Here is a 26202-nt window from a genome sequence, read left to right as displayed (position 1 = left end):
GATACCTTATTCACTTATTTCTTTTCTCATATCAAACCCATGGATATTGAAGAAGCTCTCAATGACCCAAATTGAAGAGCATATGACCTTAACAAGTTCAAAAGGAATGACATATGTGAGATTACTCCAATGCCAACACATCAAAATGTCACATGTACTGATTGTAGCAAAAATGAGTGATGATGAGTATACGGGTGTGAAATGTCGTCCCCAGGGGATTGGAATTTATGGCACGTAATACGCAATCACAAGCAACTGGGCACTAGCATAAGGAAATCAACAAGAAGCTAAGGAAATAATAACAAGTTTCAAGGATACGGTAACTAAACAAAATAGCACGAACACATATTAACAAGATGTAAACACAAAATAAAGAAATAGGACTCAAACTAGGGAGCATTATCATCTAGATGCTTTAACAACCTATGGGATTAGGGAGAGATCACACAACCAAGGAATTAAGGGGATGCATGTAGAATCCTAGTCTATACGTCACTGACGTGACCAAATTAACAAGGATTATAACAAGGAATCGCCTCACTCTCGTGGTGAATCAACTCCATGTTCTTGAAGAACACAAAGCATCAAAACCCCCCAACTTCCCCCATTTTCATATGAAAATTTGAGTTTATGCAAGGAGTGACTTGGAATCTTTAACCAACTCTCATTGAGGCCAAGAATCCTTCCAAACATGTTCATAAATGTTGTACACCAAGCATTAACAAAATACAAACACAAATTCTTCATAAACTCAAGAACCTTAGGTAGGCAAAAATCCCCTTTATGCAATAATCACAAACTAAGCATCAAGATAGGTAATACAACTCTAACTCAAGTCCAACATACTAACTACTCATGATTTAATAGCATAAAGAACACAAAAACAAAAGTGTAAAACATAAACATTGCAAAGAAAAAGAGATAAGGGAAATAACACTTCTCTAAAGAAATTGATGGTAAATCTTGGAATCCAAGTATTGAATCCTTGAATACAAGCTTGAAATTTGATAAAAAAGAAAAAAAAAAAAAAAAAAAAAAAAAAAAAAAAAAAAAAAAACCTAAATCCACACATAATCTAACACTAAAATATGAAAGGAAAAAGTAGAAAATAGTTAGGGTTCTAATGGGGTTCAAAACAATGTAGAAATGAGCGAAAACTCAGCTAAAAAGGAGCAAAGGTGGGGGGTTTCGACGTGTCGAACATTTACAGTACCCAAACTGATCATTTCTCTCAATTCTCGACGCGTCGAGTGCTTCTCTGCAACGTAACTCCGACTTGTGGGCTGCTTTTGACAACTTTATGCTCATAATTAGGCTTTTATGTCTTTATTCAAGTTTTAGCCCTTCGAATTTTCTTTCCAATGGTGCAAGAATCATTGCATTTGGACATTCATAGTCTGAGATACGGTCCAAAAACCAAACAGTGGTTGGTTTTGGACTGTAAATTTGGAACTTCAACTTCAAGGACGATTTTGACGACTATGGCTTCCTTTTTAGGCTTTGATGTCTGTATATGAATTGTAGATCATTGAGACTTCTTTCCAATGACACAATAATCACTCCATTTCAACACTCCTGGGCTGAGATATAATCAAAATACCAAACAGTGGTCGAAATGAGCGAAAATTGCAATGCATTGATATTTTGCTCCTCTTTTGTTTTGGTTTGCCCAAATGACTAATACCATTAAAAATACCACTCTTAGCCTCCCTTTGAAGTGTTGCATCCATCTCCATAGCTTTCCCTTGGCTCCCATTAACTTCAATGCATCTAAACCGCTCCATTTGACTCTAATATTCACCAAAATGCATGATATTACGCATCTTTGCTTCCAATGCTTTCCAAACCAAACTCCTTGCAAAATAACACAATTTAGTCATAATCTCATGAAATTTAGAATGATCTATAAACAAAATAGCTTAGTAAAAGGAGGAAAAATATAGACAAATAAGCACTTATCATGTACAAAATGGGTATTTCGGAACAAAAACAAATGATGATTATATAATTGTTAGGAATAAGACAAGACCAGTAGCCAAATGCTACTCACAAGAAGAGATAATAGATTTTGACTGAGACCTTTGCACCGGTTGCACATTTGGAAGCCATAAGTATTTTTCTTGCCTATGCAGCTATAAGATCTTTTATGTCTACCAAATTGACATCAAAAAGTGCATTCCTTAATGGACTACTTGAAGAGGAACTGTATTTTAAGTAGCCATTAGGGTTTGAGGTAAAACATGAAGGTGATAGGGTATACAAAATGAAAAAGGGATTGTATGGTTTAAAACCAGCTCTGACAGTTGTTCTTGATTAGTTGTGGTTTTACTAAAGCCTAGTAGCTAGATAAGACTGTGTTTTGAATTCAAGAAGGAGAACATATTTTATTAGTAAAATTTTGCGTTGATGATACTATTTTTTAAAGTACCAATAACACTCTTTGTGAAAAGTTCTCTTAAGCCTATGCATACCAAATTCAAAATGTGTATGATGGGATAATTGAATTAATTTTTGGGACATCAAGTTAAGCAATCAAAATAAGGAATATTCATTAGTCATGCGAAATATACTAGAGGTCTAATCAAGAAATTTGACATGGATGGAATGTTGTCGGTCAAAGTTCCACTAAACACATCTTTTAATGCTGGACATGGATGAAGAAAACAAAGATGTTGATCAAAAGGTATCGGTAGAAGAAATGGCTCTAGAGGGAAGTGGTTGGAAGGAAAGGTAGTGGTAAAAGAGAACCAGAAGGAAAGGTAGTGGTAAAAGAGAACCAGAAGAAGACCTTTTGGAACCAAGTCAACGATACCTTAAAAAGAGTTATTCGACACAATGCAACTTGTTTGATGCCTACAAGTCTACACTCAAGACAAAATTATGATAAGTAAGGATGGCTCTTTTGAACCAAAGTGTGTTTATACACTGATAGGGAAATGGTCTTTACCCTATGGTTCTCAAGGCTACACAAGTAAAGGGATTTGGCAGCGAATATTAGGGGATTGTGGCAGCTTTAGGATGGCTACCACTTGCTGAGTGAAAATGGGCAAATTCAAATTTCAAGTTGGTGCTCACTTCTCATCTTCTATAAAAAGGATGGCCCCAAGCTTAGAAGAAGATGCTGAAAAAAAAAAAAAAAAAAAAAGTCCTCGTGATTAAGTATTGAAAGCTACTGAGATAAAGTTACTACATTGTATTATCTAGTCTGTTAAGCTGAAAGAAGAATCATTATAGATTCTTCCAAAGTCCATCATTTAACTAACACCATCTTTCAGACTAAGGAAGTGGGAAGATCAACCTAGCAAATGACTTGGTGATTGACCCTTCGCTAGTTCTAATCAGGTAGTAAAAGATAAGTTGACAAGGATTTGTGACTATCTCAAGGACTGCCAACTGGAAGAAGCTGCAGGTTTCTATTTCACTTGTATTGTTGTAACACAAAATATATAGTGAAAATCCTTCTTGAAATTTAAGGGAAAGAATTGAGTCTCTAAAAAATCTCTCTTGCACTTTACATTTTATTTATTTGCTTATTCTTTGCAACTTACTCACCCGATACTCCATCAACATAGTCACACGTTAATATTATCAAACATAGCTACATTTTTTTTTTGACAAGCTCAAAAGACTTCCGCTGCAAGCAAATTTATTTTCCTTTCTTTGATTTTGAAATTCAAGCTGACTTAGTACTATTTTAGAAAAGTGTTTAAAAGCCTATTCAATTCCCTCTCCCTTTTAGATTTTTAGCTTAGCTTGCTCGTGACTAACACTATGTAGTTCAATTAATTAAATTTTATTTCAATTATTTACAATTTAAATTTTTAATATTCATTATTTAGTACTATATAAATTTTACATATTTATTTAAAGTCTACATTAAAATTATTATTAAATATAAAGATCAAATTTAAAATTTATAACAAAACATTAAAAGAATTATGCAAGGGAAAAAAAAAAAGAAATAAAAAAGTATTAAGTTAACTAATTAATTAATAGTAGAGTGACTCTCTTGCGAGACCGCCGTCTCACGAATATCTTTATCCATGTACACTTCTTTTTATAAGTAACAACGATAGGACCCGTCTTATAAATCCGTGAGAAGATCTCACACAAGTTTTTGCATATATTACCGGTAAAACCAGTATAAAAATACTATACATTATAATAGTTTCAAAACTATAAAGAGCACTAAATATACTATTATATAGTACCAAATATTTGTTGGGTATAGTTATATACTATTTTACACATCCTATGTGGGAGACAGCAGAGGCACACTAATGCATGAGATAGAATTGAGGTTTTCATGAGATATGAGAGCACTTTCGTTTTTGTGGGGACAAAAGGCTTCTTCCCTCCCGCCGCATGTGCAGTGCTTTTGCCATTAACGCGCTTTTCTGCTCTTTGCTATCCCTATAAATACCCACAAACCCCATGCATTCGTCAAACAAATCAATTCCCATGGCAAAACATAGAGCTCTTAATATACTCTTCTTTCTGTTGCTGGGCGTAGGAATATGCTCGGCAGCAAGAACTCTCCTCAATTATGAGGTTGGACTTGGCGCCCACGTTGGTCTCGGCGGTGGGGTTACCGTTGGTGGCGGCGGTGGTGGTGGAGGTTCCGGTGGAGGTGGCGGATATGGTGCGGTAGGTGGCCATGGTTATGCGGGTGGAGCTGGTAGCGGAGAAGGCGGTGGTGACGGGTATGGTGGTGGTGCTGCTGGTGGTGGAGGTGGTGGAGGTGGTGGGGGAAAGGGAGGTGGTGGTGGTGGAGGAGGTGGCGATGTAGGCGGCCACGGTTCTGGTTATGCGGGTGGAGCTGGTAGTGGGGAAGGCGGCGGTTCCGGGTATGGTGGTGGTGGTGGAGAGCACGGTGGTGCTGGTGGTGGAGGTGGCGGGGGAAGTGGTGGTGGTGGCGGCGGAGGCTATGCTGGTGGGGGTGACCATGGTGCGGGGTCCGGAAGTGGAAGTGGTGAAGGAGGCGGAGCTGGGGGTGGATATGGTGCGGGAGGGGAACACGGCGGTGGGTCCGGTGGTGGTGGAGGCGGGGGTAGTGGCGGCGGCGGCGGTGGCGCTTCAGGTGGAGCACACGGCGGCGGATATGGCGGAGGTGAAGGAGCAGGGGGTGGGTACGGCGGAGGAGGAGCAAGTGGTGGGGGATATGGTGGTGGGGGTGGCAAAGGTGGTGGTGGAGGCGGAGGCTATGCTGGTGGAGGAGCATCAGGTGGCGGATACGGAAGTGGAGGTGGTGAAGGTGGCGGCGCAGGAGGCGGAGCACATGGAGGTGGGTACGCTGGTGGTGGAGGTGGTGGCGGAGGATCAGGCGGAGGCGGCGGGGGAGGTGAACATGGAGGTGGATATGGCGGCGGTGCCGGAGGTGGTGAAGGTGGTGGACATGGTGGGGGCTACGCCCCATGAATATATACCCAAAAGGGGATATGATTACTCTTCTTACATATACACCGGCCGCATATAATTAAAATAAGTAAATGCATGTAAGATATGTGTAAGAAGATGGTTATTATGAAAAGTAATTAATTAAGCAGAAGCATGCAGCAATGCAAGCTAAGGGCTGCACATGCATGCATATATGTATTAATGTTTCTTATACATAATTATCAACTTCAATTAAGATATGGTGTCTGTTATTAACGTTAATTCTGTGTTCAGTCGTTTGAAGATGCTTGGGTAACTATAAAAGTATAAATAGGGTGCCTAACACCACAGGAACCGGTCTAGTCTTGTTGAGCATATAACTATTAATGTGCAATCCAACTATCAGCTTAAACTTTTAGTTGAGATGAAGCACATGCTTCAATTTGGTATAAAGAAGAGCTACGTGTTGCTTGGAATCCATCAAAAGTAACGGTCCGCACAAGTGAGGGGCGTGTTGAGCATATAACTATTAATGTGCAATCCAACTATCAACTTAAATTTTTAGTTGAGATGGAACATATGCTTCAATTGTCCTAGTCTATACCCTCAAATCATCTACTGAGTTCGATTCTTATCAATAGCATAGTTATCTATAGTCTCTCATTCGGGCCTTAGTCTTTGGGCATGTGTCTCGGTCTTTGAGCACATTGTTTGGGCCGCCCAGGTAATAAATCTATTTACCTATTCGGTACCAAATGGATATCAAAAAGTGCATTCGTTAAGGTATACAAAATGAAAAATGGCATTCGTTAAGGTATACAAAATGAAAAATGGATATCAAAAAGTGCATTCGTTAAGGTATACAAAATGAAAAATACTTTGTTTGCTACCAAATGGATATCAAAAAGTGCATTCGTTAAGGTATACAAAATGAAAAACACTTTGTTTGGTTTAAAACAAACACTTAGAGCTTAGGATGACAACTTAGCAATGTTCTTGATTAAGTGACAACTTAGCAATGTTCTTGATTAAGTGTGGTTTTACTAAAGGCCTAGTAGCTAGATAAGCGCAAATTATGCCTGGCATGGTGAACACGGGTCCAACGACACCGTTTTTACGAGAAAAAAAAATTAGTTAATGTGCTGTTAACGGCGCGCGTTTGTTCAGATTATGAATTTTTTGTTATGAGATTATGAATGTACTGTAAATTCATAATCTCATAACAGAAAATTCATAATCGCATAAAAGAAAAACATTTATTAAATTATGAATTTTCTGTTATGAGATTATGAATTTACAGTTATTTAATTATGAATTTTCTATAAATTCATAATCTCATAACAGAAAATTCATAATTTCATAATAGAAAGTTCATAATCGCATACCAGAAAATTCATAATCTTATAATAGAAAATTCATAATTTCATAACAGAAAATTCATAATCTCATAAAAGAAAAATTCATAATTTCATAACTGCACATTCATAAATCCATGTCTGCACATTCATAATTTATGAATGTTGAAGAAACTTGAGCGAAGAGAAAGTGAAATCGCGAAATGTGAAAATGAAGAAGAAAAGTCGCGCAGTTAATTAAGAGAAAAAATAAATAAATAAAATAAAATAACGGTGCACTGTTACTGTTAGGACCGTGTTCACCATGGATGGTGAACACGGTTCCATGGCATAACAATTGCTAGATAAGACTATGTTTTGAATTCAAGGAGAACATATTTTATTAGTAAACTTTTATGTTGATGATATTATTTTTTAAAGTACCAATAACACTTTACGTGAAAAGTTCTCTTTAAGTTTATGCATACCAAATTCAAAATGTATATAATGGGATAGTTGAATTAAATTTTGGGACATCAAGTTAAGCAATCAAAATATAAGGAATATTCATTAGTCATACCAAATATACTAGAGGTTTAATCAAGAAATTTGACATAGATGGGATGTTGTCGGTCAAAGTTCAACTAAACACATCTTCAAGGCTCGACATGGACGAAGAAGGCAAAGATGTTACGTTGATCAAAATGTATCAGTAGAAGAAATGGATTTAGAAGGAAGTGTGACACCTCAAAATTTATCCTAATTCCAAAACCAACTTCTACGAATATTTTTCTTAGAAGATTAATTCTTTGTTGAAGAGCTCAATTCTTCTATTTAAAAATATCCTAACCTAGTATTTACCTTGAGCTTAAATATTTCTATGTCGTGTGTGTGTGTGTGTGTGTGTGTGTGTGTGTGTGTGTGTGTGTGTGTGTGTGTGTGTGTGTGTGTGTGTGTGTGTGTGTGTGTGTGTGTGTGTGTGTGTGCGCGTGTGTGTGTGTGTGTTTGTGTGTGTGTGAGAGAGAGAGAGAGAGAGAGAGAGAGAGTTAATTCCAATAATGGTCATCCGACTATATTGATTTTCCAAAATTAGTCCCTAACTTTTAATTTGGACACTTTAGGTCCCATGATTTTTAATTTCTTTTCAAATGAGGTCCTTTCGTCAAAATACGGTTAATTGGACTTTAAATAAAGTGATAAACTTGTCCTTTCACCTGCCTATGTATTATTCTTCGTATTTCGCTGCTATACCTTGTAAACATCTCAATAATGGAGGAACGCACACACGAGCAGTCAGCAAATGGGGAACGACGAGGAATATTCTAGGACTTCGACTGAGATTATCTTCATATATATCACGTATACAAGGGAGAAATACAAAGAATAATACATAGGCAGGTGAAAGGACGAGTTTACCCCTTCATTTAAAGTCCAATTAACCGTATTCTGACGAAAGGACCTCAATTGGAAAGAAATTGAAAGTCAAGGGACCTAAAGTATCCAAATTAAAAGTAGGGGACTAATTTTGGAAAATCAATATAGTTAGAGGACCTTTGCTGAAATTAACTATATATATATATATATATATATATATATATATATATATATATATATATATATATATATATATATATATATATATATATATATATGGAATGGTTCAGGTGCGGGTATAGCTTCCCGTGCGGTTGTGCGGTTAGATCTGAGCCGTTGATCAAATTTAGATCAACGGCTCAAATCAATGAAAATTTAAAAAAAAAAAAAACGCGTGTTTGGAAGAAAGAAGCATAAGCTAAAAATGGCGCACCTTAAGTGATAGAAACATGCACTTTAAGTACAAAACCCACACACATTAAGCACAACCTCACGCACATTAAGCACAAAACACACGCACTTTAAATATTAACTCACAGACTTTAAGTTTCAACACTATTGACATTAAGCACAAACTCACGCACAATAAGTACAAAATCCACGCACATTAAGCACAACCTCACTCACATTAAGCACAAAACCCACGCACTTTAATTATTAACTCACAGACTTTAAGTTTTAACAACTATTCGCATTAAGCACAACCCCACGCACATTAAGCACAAACCTCATGCACCTTACGCACAAACCTCACACATCTTATATACAAAACTCACGCATATTAATCACAGATCCGCTCACCTTAATTTTGACCTAGATGCAAAAATTACAAAATTGCCACCGCATTTTTTTTTTAATTTTGGTAATCGTGAACATTGATTTAAGCGAGATGAATAGCTCAGATTAAAGCGCACAACCACACCTGGGCACCTTAACCGCACCAGAACATAATTATATATATATATATATATATATATATATATATATATATATATATATATATATATATATATATATATATATATATATAATTGGACCCTAGGTGTGGACTTCATTATATATAATCCTTATATAAAATCTATTTAATTCTTCTAGCCCAAGCCCATATAAATATAATTATATCTATAATAAAAGCCCATTACCCTAGTCTTGGCAAATTATTGTGTGGACAATGGTCCACACAATGTTACGTGGACCACAACAAAATGTACATTATTAATATACTAAATGTACATTATTTTTGCACTAAATGTACATTATACAATATAATATACACTCAGTACAAAAATAATGTACATCTCCTGAATATACTATACATTATTTTTGTATTGAATGTACATTATTTTACAGTATACAAAATATGATCCACACAACTTGTGTAGACCATGGTTCACACAATAATGATTGCCTAGTCTTGCATTCCTTATTATATACACATGAATAAGAATACATATTACTCCTTATCCATACAAGACTTAAAACCTAGATATTTCCTACACACTCTCTCTCTTCCTTGCCTTCTCCTTCACGCATTTTCATCTCTTACCACACAAAAATATCTTCCATTTTCCTACTCAAGAAAACAAGACCAAGATTCCATCTTTCTACTTCACAAAGCTTAGGAGTGATAAGATCAAGCTTTTTACACCTTTTCTATTCAAGATCTCTTCATCTTTTCTAAATTTTTATTATTTTTATATGTTGGGTTTGGGGTTTTAAAGAAGATCAAGTGGATGGTGACATGATAGGATGAGCTAGGAGGAGCTTGGTGTGGTTTGCTAGCTAGAAAGGTAACCCTATGTCCATGAAAACTATTTTAAACTCCATATTATGTATTCTTGACATTCTTGATGAATTTGTGCATAATCTTGTGTTTATGCTTGTGTTTAGAGCTTAAATGTTAGGAGTATACTTGTGTTGATGTGCCATTTCTTCCATTCCATGTTATATTTGTTGTTGTTATGATTATTGTTGAGTTTGGAGTTGAAATATGCATTTTGGAAACTATTCCCGAAACCCTACTGTTTTCTACGGGTTTTTGGCCTTGGAGGGGTGATCAACGGGTATGGCACACCCGTTGAACTCACCCGTGTGAAGGCAAGAGGGGTGTTTGGCAGGGGTGGATGTCCCGCCAAATCCTACCGTGTTGTTCCCACGGGCGTCCCACCAGAACCACCTGCTAGTTCATTGTTGCTTGGCTTCTGGAATTGTTTTGTTGCCTCCCGTGCACTTTTGAGTATTTGTTGATGTTATGTGGGTCTAGAGCGGAGTATTATGAACTTATTGATTAGGATTTGAGTCTCGATTCGTTGTAAAGATCCAATCTTTATATTCGTTGAATTATTGTTGAATTCTATGTTGAGAATCCTTTGTATTTCTTTCGTAAGAACCCTTGTGATTATCCTATTGATGTGCATGCTAGTAATGTTGTTTCCTCGATGCTAGTATGGTCTCTTTTGGTACCCTTTGCTTGATTCTTGGTTGAATTGTTGACTTGAGATTATCTATTCGTTGTAGCCTTTCTTTGGAATCCTTTTGATATTGAGCTATTGCATTGTGATTATCTCTTTCTTGAAATCCGTTGACATTGAGGTATCGTTGTGGGATTATAACCTTGATGTACCTTATCTTTGGAATTCCTTGATCTTGAGCTATTGATTGAGATTATTCATTGTTGAATATCCTTCTTGTGGAATCTATTTCTTTGCTTTGCTTCTTGAGATTCCCTTTGTTGAGTTGATCCTTGTTGAGATTGATATGCTGGGACAATGGACAGTGGGGACTTATTTGATATGAAATTGGCGGGTCTCTGGCTCTATTTGCAATGGGTCCTGTTGGTGTGGGAAGCCCTGGACAGGTCGGTGGTGTGGAAAGTCCCGATCAACCATTGTGAACTAATCTGGTAGTGTGAAAAGCTCTGGGTTGCCGTTTGGATATTTGATTTGTGGGCAACCTGGTAGAAACGTATCATGGGTTGTCAGATCTAGTTCTACTTATTGAGGCCTGGAGATCCCAATAAGGGTCTATACACTTAAGGAATTAGAACTGCCTCCATTTGATTGATTGACTGTGATACTTGAGATATTGTGTCTCTGAGTGGAATTGAGCCATCTGGGAGCCCTCCACACTGATCCACTAACATTTGGGTCATTGACCTTGCGATATTTGAATTATTGATTTTCCTTGTGAGGACTTGGAACTTGATATTGATATTGATTGTGTGACTATGATGAGAAATGGATTATACTTGAATAATGTGATTGATCTACACCTCTTGTTGTTAATAACTCATTTTTGTTATCTTATTGAATCAATCTCATTATTGATACCCTTGTTGTATATTGTAATGGCATTGAGTATGTTTCTCGAGTTGGTCTTGATTTGATTCTACTCTCTATCAGTTATTGAATTAGAGTTTATTAGAGGAATATATATGTATTCCCAAGGCTCAAAACCAATATTGAAGTATGAAATGTATATCTATGTATCTTTACATATTGGAGTGGGGTTACTTAGCATCTATCGTTAATTCTTTTAAAATGTTTTCAGGTACGGGTGGGCGTAATTCGGATTATCCGAACCAACACCCAAAACGCGAACCGAATTTTAAATTTTGGGTGAACCTAAATAGTTATCGGTTCGGATATTTTAAATTTTGGTATATCCGAATATAAATTCGATTCGGATATTGGGTGTTAAAAATTTATCCACACTCGACCCGAAACCTGAACTAACTGAAATTTTATTATAAATATAATAATATAATTTATATATTTAGTTTTAAATGTATTACATAATTAATAATACATTAATTTTTAAAAGTCTATTAGTTAATTATTAGTATTTGTCTTATTTTTAGTTTGATAGTATATGAAAAAATATAAATAATAAAATAATAAATTCATTAAAAAAACTCAAAATTGATAAAACAATATTTTGGGTATATCCAAACTAACCCGAAGTAAACCCGAAATAATTTCACCCGAACCGAACATATCCGAATTAAATTTGGTTCGGATATCGGGTGTCAAAAACATTACCCAAAATTTTCGGATACCTGAAATAAAATTCGGGTATCACCCGAACCGAACTGACGCCCACCCCTATTTTCAGGTATGGAGTAGAGATCCCATCCGAGAGCGCTTAGCAGGATGATTAGTCATCTAGCATAGCTATTTATATTTTGCTTTCTAGACTTTGTTGTTTTGTTGGGATGTAGTTTAAACCCTTGATGATTGGTATTACATTTTGAATTTGCTGTTAGTTTTGGCCTTATCACTTAGGCATGTTGATCTAAGTGTGGCATAACACCCTGATTCAAACTGTGTTGCTTCCGCAGTTAAATTACAATCTTAGACTTTATTTACCCATTCTTGTTAAGTTGAATGCTTAGAATTGTATTTAGAATTAGGGATGTTACAGGAAGTGGTTGGAAAGAAAGGTATTGGTTGAAGAGAACTAGAAGAAAACCTTTTGGAATCAAGTCAATGATACCTTAAAAAGAGTTATTCGACACAATGCAACTTGTTTGACGCCTACGTCTACACTCAAGATAAAATTGTGATAAATAAGGTGGCTATTTTGAATCAAAGTGTGCTTATACACTGATAGGGATAGGGAAATGGTCTTTACCCTATAGTTCTCAAGGTGCACAAGTAAAGGATTTGGCAGCGAATATTAAGGGATTGTGGCAGCTTTTGGATGGCTACCACTTGTTGAGTGACAACGGGCAAATTCAAATTTCAAGTTGTGCTCACTTCTCATCTTCTATAAAAGGATGACTCCAAGCTTAGAAGAAGATTATGAAAAAAAAAGTTCTTGTGATCAAGTATTTAAAGCTACTAAGATAAAGCTGCTACATTGCAATATTAATCTATTAAGCTGAAAGAAGAATCATTATAGATTCTTTCAAAGTCCAGCATTTAACAAACACCATCTTTCGGGCTGAGGAAGTTTGGAAGATCAACCTAGAAAAACGACTTGATGATTGGCCCTTGGCTAGCTCTAATCAGACAGTGAATGATAAGTTCACGAGGATCCGTGACTACTATCTCAAGGACGGCCAACTGGAAAAAGATGCAAGCTAGCTTCTATTTCACTTGTATTGTTGCAACCAGTGTTGAAAAAGACGTTCGGCGCTCCCTAGGTGCCTGATTTTTTTTTTTTTTTTTTAATAAGGTTCAAATTAGTCACTGAACAAAACGTGAAGGTGAAATTTGGCCACTGAACAAAAAAAAAAGTGCAATTAAGCCACTCAACACTCCAAATGTATGCAATTTCAATTCACTTGATAGCAGGTTAACACCCCAACTAGCAGGTTGCATGTTGACATGGATGATGACTTGGAATTTAAAATATAATTACTTGCTGCATAAAATAATATATATATATATATATATATATATATATATATATATATATATATATATATATATATATATATATATATATATATATATATATATATATATATATATATATATATATAGGCTATTTTTTTTGTGCGAACCATTAATAACGTGGAAACTAGTGTACCAATACGGATCGTAGATATGTTTGATCAGACGGCCCAAATATTGCTAGTGCAAATACGTATGCTGCACCACGGACCATGGGATGACCTCTCCTTCTTACGTAACCTCTCCAACCGTGTGTGATAAGAATCCGACAGTGCATATACTACTGATTTCTCGCATTATTTACTGTGCTGACGTCTCCTCCTTCGCCAACAGTGGCCGTTCTGACAAAGCATGACGATGGGCGACTACAATGCGGGTGTATCAACAGGTTCGTCCGCATTCTTTTCTTATCCCGTTCATGGCTACCACGCATTCTTTGTTTTATACCCCCATAACAATTTAACCCGTGTTTGTTCAGAGGACCGTGCGGTGATCCCGGAAGCGGAGACCATCCCTGATTTTACGGCGGGGTTGGAAGTGAAGACCAACAATGGACGCATGATGTGGACGTTTCAGTACTGCCAGCGGTGGGGCGTGTATTCAACACACTAAACGAGGGCATCCAACACTACACCAACTACGCCCGAATAAGCGGGTTTGACGTCCGATGCAGTAGCGTGAAGAGAGACCGAGCCGGAGTTATCTATTCACGGTATTTGGTGTGCAGTCAGCAAGGGGTCAAAGGCGGTGGTACGACACTTCATGGCCGGGTTGAAGGTGGTGAAGATAAGCGGGAGCGCCGCTGTAACACCCCAGATTTTCAAGACATTTAAAAACTTATAATAAAGGTAGAATCTTATTAAATCCCAAGATATAAATACAAGCGTTCGGGGTGCTATGCCACACCTGGGCTAGAGAACCCAAGTGCACAGGCTGACTAACTAATATCCTCAAAGCGTAAATACGTAAACGTGGCACGCAGGCCAAAAGGGAAACTATCTACTTCTAAGTTCTAGCGCACTCCAGTGACTTAATCTTCTGTGCCTGAAAGCCAAATATATCTGTTCAGCGAGAGATGCTGGTAACCCACTCCAACGTGTTGAAATACAATACATATAGAGATATATATAGATATACGAAAACCATTTTGAGCATGAAGATATATCCTACGAACTCTAGCTTTAAAACCGGGAATGACTCGACAGATAAGGCCAGGCACAAACAACAGTTATAACGAGCATATGCAGTTCTCAACATATAAGGCAGATAAAGCAAAGCATAAACAATGATCATAACCCAACATAAACAATCCCCAACATAAATCCCATAGTCACATCCCCCCAGACACTCATGATCACCACTCATCCATATCACAACACATAGCACACTTTGTTGGCGCCACAGGACCAATCGCATGCCCATACATGAGGGTCAGCGCATATAGCTCTGACACGGCCCCGCAGCACCCTGCCCCGTATCGCAATACGGAGGGGTCGATCGCAACCGACCAATGAACCGCAGCTCATCATAGTGTTTGATCGCAACCAAACAGTGGACCGCAGCCCAGGAGAATGTCATCTGACCGCAGCCAGGAAAGAGGACGAACCGCAGCTCGTATAGAAACGTTTGATCGCAACCAAACGGTGGACCGCAGCCCAAGAGTATCAATCTGACCGCAGCCAGCTTCTGAACCGCAGCTCAGGATAACCAATCCGATCGCAACCGAATTGGGGTAACACACACACATAACACATAGCAAGCACATGCAACCCACATTACACATTAGGAAGGGGGAGAAAACGTATAACAAAACCTATGCGTGATCCATCACTTACTAAGAATAGTCCTAAGGGGTTCATACTTCTTCCACCTAGGTCAACGGGATACCAATTCAACTAGCATGCAATACAATGGACTCATAAACCTACGAACGGTACCCGAAACATCAAACTAGACATAGGCACGATAAACGGAGTCCGTTGGGACACCACGGGGAACGGGGGAACATCAAACGGGGAAGCCGAGATCCCGGGTGGGATGAATTTCCAGCGGGTAGCCGGTGGGTGGGGGGGCCACCCGCCGGCTGCCCGCCGGTTTTACTGTTCCGGGCAGCGGGTCGCCGGCGGGCAGCTGCCCGCCCGCCGGCCACCCGCTGCCAGGCGGTGATTCTCGGCACCGGGTAGGTGGCGGGTCCCCTATCCCCCCACTGACTCTTTTTCATCAATTGCGCCCCGGGAACCGTTGTGGAACCCGAAACCATGCTTAGACACTTTACAACGCAATTAACGACAACACGTAGACAATTAACGGATCAATTACGAGAAACGAACGACACATAACCTATCATGCTTTTCTAAACACAATCAACACCCAAACATGCGATTTCCTCACCCAACAACCCAAGAATAAGATCATACGATACAACCTAGGGTTCTAATCGCTTTTATATCAACAGGAATACGATTCGTCTTCTAATTACAAGATTCGGTAAGAATAACGCATCGGCATCAAGAACATCACACAATTATCAAGAACAACACATAATTATCAAGAATCCCAAATAATCATCAAGAACATCATAATTATCAAGAGACTCCCAATATCAAGATTATCAAGATCCCTCATGGGATCATCACATCAAACATCAACAATAATTATCATAACTCGCCAAACACAATAATATGGGGGAAACCCTAAGGGGGAATCATAACTATAAAAATAGGTTTTGTTGAGACATGGGTTACCTCTTAGCCTTAATTAATTCCTTGGCTATGAAGGGTCTTTCTTTAAGCTTTCTTGCTTTCTTGATTTCTTCTAAGGGGATTCTTGGAGCACTTTGGGGTGATGGAACGTTTATTGTGGTGGGGGGTTCTAGGTGCCTCTTAAGTCCCCTATTTATATATTTAGGAGTCCTGGTTTAGGAACTAATATTATAGGCTTGCTAATTCTATTCCTTTTGGAACTAAGGATTGGGTTTAGGGATAAGGGTCCATGGTCCATAGTGGACCATATTAATTAATTAAAGGGAATCCTAATCGTAGTCTGAATAGTAAAAGGCCTACTTCCTTTATTCCTAATAGATAACTAGGTCTAAGATTCCTAATTAGAATCTGAATAGTAAAGGGTTTACTTTCTTTATTCCTAATAGGCTTAGGACTCTAATTTAGGCAAGGGTCCACGGTTCATGGTGGACCTTTATTAATTAATTAAAGGGAACCTAACCGAATTAAATCATATTTAATTATTATTAACGGGATTAATTTAATAATTAATCCGGGATTGAAGGCCGTAACACGGGGTGTTACAGCCGCCGTCGGCTTTCGAATAGGGTTAATTGCGGAGCTAGAATCGGGTTTATAAAAAAGGGTTCCGGGAAGTTCGTTGTGACCGTTTTCGTTGAGGAACACACACACAAGCTATGCTCAGAGTCGTCTAAACTATTCTTGCGGATAAAGCGACGGCTCGACGTGGTCAAACAAACTTTTTTAGGTAATTGTATTAAGGCTAACATTGGTGCTTCAACTGGGCTGCGGTTTTGCAAGGAGGCAACAGGGTCGTATGCAAATGTCGGTGCAACCGACGTGGAATTCCACAATTTCAAACGAGACGTCCAAACGTACGTTGATATAGCGGATGGCGAGATGATTATTGCAACATTCAAAGCGAAGCATGAAGTCTGTAGTGAATTCTTTTTTGATTACCATCTGGACGAAGAAAACCGGCTCACGAGACTGTTCTGGGCTGACCCACTCGGTAGGCGAACATTTTCCTGCTATGGTGATAACATCTCATTCGATGCAACCTATGGAACGAATAGGTATGGGGTTGCAATTTGTTATTCAATTATTATTTGTTTTCTTGATTATTGTTTAATTACATACCGCAAGAATAGTTTTATTTAATAATGAATTGGTATTTACGTAACATGGGATTTGATGATCCAATGCATTTTTGCATCGTTTTCTGCACATATTTATTAAGGTCCCTGTGGAGAATATTATTTGTTAGCCTACATGTTAACCAATTTTTCTTTGCTGCCAGGTTTTGGTATTACATTCATGCGTCTAGTATGCGTGATGCATTACATGTGTAGTATAAGTGGCATGCTGCCAGTTTTTGGTACTGCATACATACGGCTAGTATGCGTGATGCATCACATGTGTAGTATAAGTGGCACGATAATAGTATTAGCCGGTTAGAAATTCACAGTTCCCTTTTAATTGTGCAGGTATAGTATGGTGTTTGTGCCATTCACCGGTGTGGACAACCACAAACGATGCATCACTTTTGGGCCCGGATTGCTCACAAAGGAAGATGTTGATTCATACATTTGGCTGTTAGAGAAATTTACATGTGCAATGGGCAAGACCCCAATGTGCGTCGTGACAGACCAAGACCCAGCGATGAAAATTGCTATTCAAGAAGTATTACCAAAGTGCCGCCATCGCTACTGTATGTGGCACATCATGACAAAGGTTAATGAAAAGCTCGGGGGTGAGTTAGCTAAGGACACAGAGTTTCGCAAGAAACTAAATGCTATTGTCTGGAACGAGGGAATTCGCAGCGTTGAATTTGAGGCAGAATGGCGACTACTAATGGATGAATACAATCTATCAAACCACCGTTGGTTATGCAAAATCTTTGGTGAAAGGGAGAGTTGGATCCCTGCTTATTTTTCAGATCTGCCCATGAGTGGGCTGTTGCGAACCACATCGCGGTCAGAAGCAGAGAATGGTGTATACGGTAGATTCGCACGCCCCCATTCTAGTTTGGTAGAGTTCTACATGCAATTTGAGAGCGTGTTGGGAACGCAACGCTATCGGCAAGATAAACTGAACGCAAAGTGCGAGGTTACCTACTAGAGTTCAAGACGCCACTAGCACTCGAGCGGCATATTGCACAGGTGTTCACCATCACAATTTTTACGAGTTACAAAAAGAAATAGAAGCAGCTTGTTTTTCCTGTTCTGTGGTCGGTGTGCGACACGATGGTGGTATCACCCATTACGACATTGAGGGTGAGCACAACAGTACTGCAACCGTGCACTACAAGGCAGGCGGTGTTGGAACGTCTTGCAGTTGCAACTTGTTCCTAAGAATTGGCCTCGTCTGTCGACATATGTTTGTGGTTTTCCGGGGTGCAAAGTTGGAACAGTTACTGCCCGAATATATTGTGAACCGGTGGTGCAAGCACCTTAACTGTAGCGCATGTAAGGGGATCCCATCTGCAAGTGATAACCCACCACCCGTAGCAACCCAACTGTGGGCTGAGATAAACACGTGTGTTGGGTTAGCGGGTAATAGCCTAGAGCGGCAGGCACGGATGGTGTCGGTACTAAAGGGTCTTACAGCTGAATTTGGAAGTGACGGCCTAACTGTGAGCTATGTTAAGGGTAACCGTGCTGCAATACAAGCATTATGCGGCGTGGAGCCACCACAATCCATAATTATCCACCCCCCCCCCCCCCAAAGCAAAGAACAAAGGCACCGGGAAGCGTATAAAAAGCAGCAGGGAGATAGCAATTGAGAAAAATGTCAAAGTCGGCCGGAAGTGCGGGATTTGTGGTAAATACGCGCGCCATAACGCACGTAGTTGCCTTTCAAAGTAATTTTTTAGGAAATCTGTATAGTGTTTTAATTGTTCTATTTTTATTCCAACATACTTTCGAACCTATTTACTGCTCTGTTTTCTGGATTTAGCGTATTTTGTACATCTCATTTAGTACTCTGTCACAATCAAAATGTAAAAGAACAAGACCGACGGACAAAACTGCGACAAGAATTGCCTCCCTGACAACCCTTAGCCTCAACAAAAATACAAGGCAAAATAAATAAATCTCACAAGACCACAATTGTTCCTCAAGGGCTTGACTCTTAAATATACACATTCAACCAAAAATAGGTATACATCTTTTGCTCGCATTTATTTTTTTCAAGCTTAAAACGGACGCCAGGCTGATGGTGGAAGACCTCATGTGCAAGCGAATGGCATTTATGAGAAAGAATATTTGTTTTGAATATTTGATTGATTCACCTCAGGCTACCAGGGGCACAGCAGGTTGGGTCCATCTCCACCATTCTCACTTCCGATAACAAACTCACGATGATAAAATGGATTGCAGTGCCATCTTTCTGGATTTAGCGTATTTTGTACATCCCATTTAGTACTGCCTGGGCGTTTGGTGGTATTGTCCCCATTTTAATTAAATCTAATCCAAACTGCAGTGATACTAACTGGACCATATGTCATTAGCGACTTGTTCAAGCTGTAATTTGAAGACGTATTACACCATTAACTAATAATGAAACTAAGTGCATGATTACCCCGCCTGAGTTGCACAACATCGTTTTGGTATTGGTATACACCAATTAATGTTTAAAATTGAATCATTTGCACGAACCCGGATTGCGAACTAGTATACGGATAATCAAACAAATATTGATTACAAAATCGGATGCATGTATAGACCACTAATCAGATAATTAACAGGTGAAATCAGATATAAAAAAGTAGGCGAAGTAATTCTAATGCACAGCACCGTCCTTACTAACCGAGCAAGTATTCAATACCACCAACGACTAAGATACTATAACTAAAGCATTCAAGCATGGGACTAGAGCTATGCCATATTTCTACTGCCAAAAAAATGTAAATAACCCCCCAGATTTAAGGTCAATTTACTACCAAAATTTATCCCATGCTTCCCCCCCCCCCCCCCTCCCCCCCCAACTTGCTCACCGATGTAGCTGCGCTAATCTTTTACGTTCAAACCCTGCCACACGCGTTGCAATACTGTCTGTATGGGTGTTAACCACGCTGAACACGATATTACGCATGTAGCGCTTGCGTAAGTTGAGTAGTTGCATAGCATTCCCTCGCTGCAGGCCCGTATCCCAGCTAGCACAACTCTGCCCAATGTATGCCTCCATGTGCCGCATCGTGAAGATCCCAAATTCCAACGTTGACGTGGTATCCCTCCAAGACATCTGCATCCTCTTTGGTTTCATCATTTGAAGGCGTGCAGCTCGAAGCCCCTGCATCTTGGAGTCCAGGTACGCACCCAAGCACATGATCTGCACCAAACTCATTATTACTAATTCCAATAATAATTTTTGGCAAAAACCATTTTATACGTCTGCAAACACCCAAACAGACTGCAATATTTACTCCACCCAAACTAATACCTATCAAGATAAGTAGATAACACAATTTTCCAGATTATTACTGTATCTGCAATTTTGGTTTAACACCCATTACGCAATTTCCAGGCAGAATATTTGACACACAAATTCCCTAACGGGTGTTCTACAACCAAAAATAGAAAGGCAGAAATCACACTGAGCAGACATCGACACATACCAGATCCTCCGGAGCCCCGCCATACATTTCTTTGTTAGTTTTCTTCACAAAAGAACTGTCAATGATGTCAAATCGGGAGTGCTCAAAACTGATGGCCATCATGTAATAGGTGCCCTTGTCAAAAATTGGGAAAACAAACTGCATTGGCATTCAAAAGAAAGATTAGTCCATGCAAAGTAAATGTCGTTGCAACTACATTAGAGAGACAGGTATGTGACCGAATCTACGTCGGCAGTCCCCCCACGAAAAAAAAAAAAAAAAAAAAAACAGAGAAGAACAACAGAACATGACTCACCTTTCTGCCCTAATAGCCGCGCCACCCTCCTCCGTTCTGACACCCTGGACGCTACTCCCGAAGCTGCCCAGTCGAACCCGCCCCGATGGCCGGAACTAATATTCCGGAACAGCGACCGCCGTTTGAATGACCGAGACACGCATGCAACCCTGTGAGACCCAGACGACGGAGGAGTGACAGGGGACAACTTATGTCCATGCCTTCCGCGCTTCGACCGACGACAAACACCATTAGACCTCGCCATGGAAATTTGAAAGCTGTTCGGTGAGATTGCGGTGGGATTCGGAGGATCAGCTCGATCGACAGGCACGGCTTGAGTAAGACTGGGAGGAAGAGACGAATTAGAACTAAAACTCAAAGTTCGAATCTACATAGGTCACGATCTAGTGGATGGAGTGCACATAGTGTCTGTGCACCACCGTTTGTGTACGTCGATCTCAAAAAAAAATGAACGGATGGAACGAGTGCGCACGTTCACATTTAAGCCCAAGTTCACACCTGAATAGCACTCTCTCTCTCTCTCTCTCTCTATATATATATATATATATATATATATATATATATATATATATATATATATATATATATATATATATATATATATATATAAGAGTTTTGTGGAATTATGCAAGAAAATGGTTTTTCAAAATAAAAAGAAGAAATGAAAAGGGAATTTAGGAAAAAAAAAATGCCAAGTCATCATCCACGTCAACATGCAACCTGCTAGATAATGTGTTAACCTGCTATTAGGTAAAATTGCATACATTTGGAGTGTTGAGTGACATAAATTGCACTTTTGTTTTTCGTTCAGTGACCAAATTGCATTTTCTTGTTTTATTCTTTTTTTTTTTTTGAAAAAATATAATAAAATAATGAACCCAAACCAAACTAATAAGCTAGATCAAAGGAATAACAAATGAAGAAAAATAAATAACGGGGCAAGCTCACTAAGTCACTAGACTTAGCTACATTTTTTTGGGCAAGCTCAATAGACTTCCGTTACAAACTAAGCAAATTTATTTTCCTTTCTTTGATTTCAAAATTAAAGCTCACTTAATACTATTATAGAAAAGTGTTTAAAAATATTAATTTAACTAATTAATATTAGACTGACTCTCCTATAAGACAGTCTTATGCATCTTTATCCGTGAACACTTAGCATCTATCGCTAATTCTTTTAAAATATTTTCAGGTATGGAGTAGAGATCCCATCCGAGAGCGCTTAGCAGGATGATTAGTCATCTAGCATAGCTATTTATATTTTTCTTTCTAGACTTTGTTGTTTTGTTGGGATGAACTTTAAACCCTTGATGATTGGTATTACATTTTGAATTTGCTGTTAGTTTTGGCCTTATCACTTAGGCTTGTTGAGCTAAGTGTGGCATCACACCCTGATTCAAATAGTGTTGCTTCCGTAGTTAAATTACAGTCTTAGACTTTATTTACCCATTCTTGTTAAGTTGAATGCTTAGAATTGTATTTAGAATTTGAGATGTTACAGGAAGTGGTTGGAAAGAAAGGTATTGGTTGAAGAGAACCAGAAGAAGACCTTTTGGAATCAAGTCAGTGATACCTTAAAAAGAGTTATTCGACACAATGCAACTTGTTTGACGCCTACGTCTACACTCAATACAAAATTGTGATAAAAGGATTTGGCAGCGAATATTAAGGGATTGTGGCAGCTTTTGGATAGCTACCACTTGTTGAGTGACAACGGGCAAATTCAAATTTCAAGTTGGTGCTCACTTCTCATCTTCTATAAAAGGATGACCCCAAGCTTAGAAAAAGATTATGAAAAAACAAGTTCTTGTAATCAAGTATTTAAAGCTACTAAGATAAAGCTGCTACATTGCAATATCTAATCTATTAAGCTGGAAGAAGAATCATTATAGATTCTTTCAAAGTCCAGCATTTAACAAACACCATCTTTTGGGCTGAGGAAGTTTGGAAGATCAGCCTAGAAAAACGACTTGATGATTGGCCATTGGCTAGCTCTAATCAGACAGTGAATGATAAGTCCACGAGGATCTATGACTACTATCTCAAGGACGGCCAACTGGAAGAAGATGCAAGCTAGCTTCTATTTCACTTGTATTGTTGCAACCAATGTTGAAAAAGGCGTTCGGCGCTCCCTAGGCGCCCGATTTTTTTTTTTAATAAGGTTCAAATTAGTCACTGAACGAAACGTGAAAGTGCAATTTGGCCACTGAACAAAAAAAAAAAAGTGCAATTAAGCCACTCAACACTCCAAATGTATGCAATTTCATTTCACTTGATAGTAGGTTAACACCCCAACTAGCAGGTTGCATGTTGACATGGACGATGACTTGAAATTTTGTTAAAAAAATTTCCTTTTCAAATAAAATATCTAAAATATAATTACTTGTTGCGTAAAATAAATAAATAAATAAATATATATATATATATATATATATATATATATATATATATATATATATATATATAAACAACATGTTACTACAAATAGTGAACTACTGTTCGCAACAACAATTTGATACTACAAACAATAGCACATTGTTGCTGTTCGCAGTCCTAAATTGCTATTGCAAATAATAGCTCTTTGCTTGATGCCTAGCAGTATATCAAGTATAATTATATATATATATTATTAATATTATATATATATATATATATATATATATATATATATATATATATATATATATATATATATATATATATGAGTTTTGTGGAATTATGCAAGAAAATGGTTTTTCAAAATAAAAAGAAGAAATGAAAAGGGAATTTAGGAAAAAAAAAAATTTCCAAGTCATCATTCACGTCAACATGCAACCTGCTAGATGATGTGTTAACCTGCTAAGGTAAAATTGCATACATTTGGAGTGTTGAGTGGCATAAATTGCACTTTTTTTTTCGTTCAGTGACTAAATTGCACTTTCATGTTTTATTCTTTTTTTTTTTGAATGAATAAAATAATGGACCCAAGCCCAATTAATAAGCCAGATCAAAGGAATAATAAATGAAGAAAAATAAATAACGGGGCAAGCTCACTAAGTCACTAGACTTAGCTACATTTTTTTGGGCAAGCTCAATAGACTTCCGTTACAAACTAAGCAAATTTATTTTCCTTTCTTTGATTTCAAAATTCAAGCTCACTTAATACTATTATAGAAAAGTGTTTAAAAATATTAATTTAGCTAATTAATATTAGACTGACTCTCCTATAAGACCGTCTTATGCATCTTTATCTGTAAACACTTTTCATTATAAATAACAACAATCCGACTCGTCTTCCCAATCCTTGAGACCATTCACATAAGTTTTTGCCGTAATAATATACATGACATGTAAAACTAGTATAAAAATACTATATATTATAATAGTTTCAAAATTGTAAAGAGCACTAAATATACTATGTAGCAAATATTTGTTGGGTAATATTACACATCCTATGTGGGAGACAGCAGAGGCACACTAAAGTCTGTACATGAGATATGAGAGCACTTTCGTTTTTGTGGGGACAAAAGGCTTCTTCCCTCCTGCCGCATGTGCAGTGCTTTTGCTATTAACGCGCTTTTCTGCTCTTTGCTATTCCTATAAATACCCACAAACCCCATGCATTCGTCAAACAAGTTCTCTTCCATCAATTCCATGGCAAAACATAGAGCTCTTAATATAATATTCTTTCTGTTGCTGGGCGTAGGAATATGCTCGGCAGCAAGAAGTCTACTCAGTTATGAGGTTGGACTTGGCGCCCACGTTGGTCTCGGCGGTGGTGTCACCGTTGGTGGCGGCGGGGGTGGTGGAGGCTCCGGTGGAGGTGGCGGGTATGGTGCGGTAGGTGGCCATGGTTCTGCGGGTGGGGCTGGCAGTGGAGAAGGCGGTGGTTCAGGGTTTGGTGGTGGTGGTGCCGGAGAATATGGTGGTGGAGGTGGTGGCGGAAAGGGTGGTGGTGGAGGTGGCGGATATGGTGATGTAAGTGGCCACGGTTCTGGTTATGCGGGTGGAGCTGGTAGCGGAGAAGGCGGTGGTGACGGGTATGGTGGTGGTGCTGCTGGTGGTGGAGGTGGTGGAGGTGGTGGGGGAAAGGGAGGTGGTGGTGGTGGAGGAGGTGGCGATGTAGGCGGCCACGGTTCTGGTTATGCGGGTGGAGCTGGTAGTGGGGAAGGCGGCGGTTCCGGGTATGGTGGTGGTGGTGGAGAGCACGGTGGTGCTGGTGGTGGAGGTGGCGGGGGAAGTGGTGGTGGTGGCGGCGGAGGCTATGCTGGTGGGGGTGACCATGGTGCGGGGTCCGGAAGTGGAAGTGGTGAAGGAGGCGGAGCTGGGGGTGGATATGGTGCGGGAGGGGAACACGGCGGTGGGTCCGGTGGTGGTGGAGGCGGGGGTAGTGGCGGCGGCGGCGGTGGCGCTTCAGGTGGAGCACACGGCGGCGGATATGGCGGAGGTGAAGGAGCAGGGGGTGGGTACGGCGGAGGAGGAGCAAGTGGTGGGGGATATGGTGGTGGGGGTGGCAAAGGTGGTGGTGGAGGCGGAGGCTATGCTGGTGGAGGAGCATCAGGTGGCGGATACGGAAGTGGAGGTGGTGAAGGTGGCGGCGCAGGAGGCGGAGCACATGGAGGTGGGTACGCTGGTGGTGGAGGTGGTGGCGGAGGATCAGGCGGAGGCGGCGGGGGAGGTGAACATGGAGGTGGATATGGCGGCGGTGCCGGAGGTGGTGAAGGTGGTGGACATGGTGGGGGCTACGCCCCATGAATATATACCCAAAAGGGGATATGATTACTCTTCTTACATATACACCGGCCGCATATAATTAAAATAAGTAAATGCATGTAAGATATGTGTAAGAAGATGGTTATTATGAAAAGTAATTAATTAAGCAGAAGCATGCAGCAATGCAAGCTAAGGGCTGCACATGCATGCATATATGTATTAATGTTTCTTATACATATAATTATCAACTTCAATTAAGATATGGTGTCTGTTAATTCTGTGTTCACTCGTTTGAAGATATATGCTTGGATATATAACATATTTCTCTTAGATTGCATGCATGCAGCAATAACAGTATGTTGCGTTCCCTTCA

The 26202-nt window shown here is 39.2% G+C and overlaps 2 protein-coding genes across 3 annotated transcripts; both read left to right on the top strand.

Moving 5' to 3' along the window:
- The first annotated feature begins 4414 nt into the window (after window positions 1-4414).
- LOC109185381 (glycine-rich cell wall structural protein 1.0-like) lies at window positions 4415-5658 on the top strand. The gene has a single exon (XM_019335378.1). The coding sequence runs from the start codon at window positions 4435-4437 to the stop codon at window positions 5416-5418; it is 984 nt and encodes a 327-aa protein (XP_019190923.1). The 5' UTR covers window positions 4415-4434; the 3' UTR covers window positions 5419-5658.
- Window positions 5659-24755: 19097 nt separating this feature from the next.
- On the top strand, window positions 24756-26036 carry LOC109185380 (glycine-rich cell wall structural protein 1.8-like). 2 transcript variants are annotated; one of them, XM_019335377.1, is made up of 2 exons: window positions 24756-24969; window positions 25114-26036. In XM_019335377.1, exons 1-2 carry the CDS (start codon window positions 24771-24773, stop codon window positions 25869-25871), a joined length of 957 nt encoding a protein of 318 aa, XP_019190922.1. In that variant the 5' UTR covers window positions 24756-24770; the 3' UTR covers window positions 25872-26036. The 2 variants fall into 2 exon arrangements, with proteins under 2 accessions (XP_019190922.1, XP_019190921.1); XM_019335376.1 differs by having other exon boundaries at window positions 24756-24999; window positions 25144-26036.
- Window positions 26037-26202: the final 166 nt, after the last annotated feature.

This window comes from Ipomoea nil, unplaced genomic scaffold, assembly GCF_001879475.1.
Source record: "Ipomoea nil cultivar Tokyo-kokei standard unplaced genomic scaffold, Asagao_1.1 scaffold1317, whole genome shotgun sequence".
NCBI lineage: Eukaryota > Viridiplantae > Streptophyta > Magnoliopsida > Solanales > Convolvulaceae > Ipomoea > Ipomoea nil.
This window is presented reverse-complemented; position numbering and strand designations above follow the sequence as displayed.

What these genes read in the sequence shown, in the direction of transcription:
- LOC109185381 (XM_019335378.1), top strand. Translation starts at nt 4,435, where the DNA reads ATGCATTCGTCAAACAAATCAATTCCCATGGCAAAACATAGAGCTCTT.
- LOC109185380 (XM_019335377.1), top strand. Translation starts at nt 24,771, where the DNA reads ATGGCAAAACATAGAGCTCTTAATATAATATTCTTTCTGTTGCTGGGC. An exon ending in TGGTGCGGTAGGTGGCCATG is followed by an intron (nt 24,970 to 25,113) that starts GTTCTGCGGGTG and finishes GCCACGGTTCTG; the next exon opens with GTTATGCGGGTGGAGCTGGT.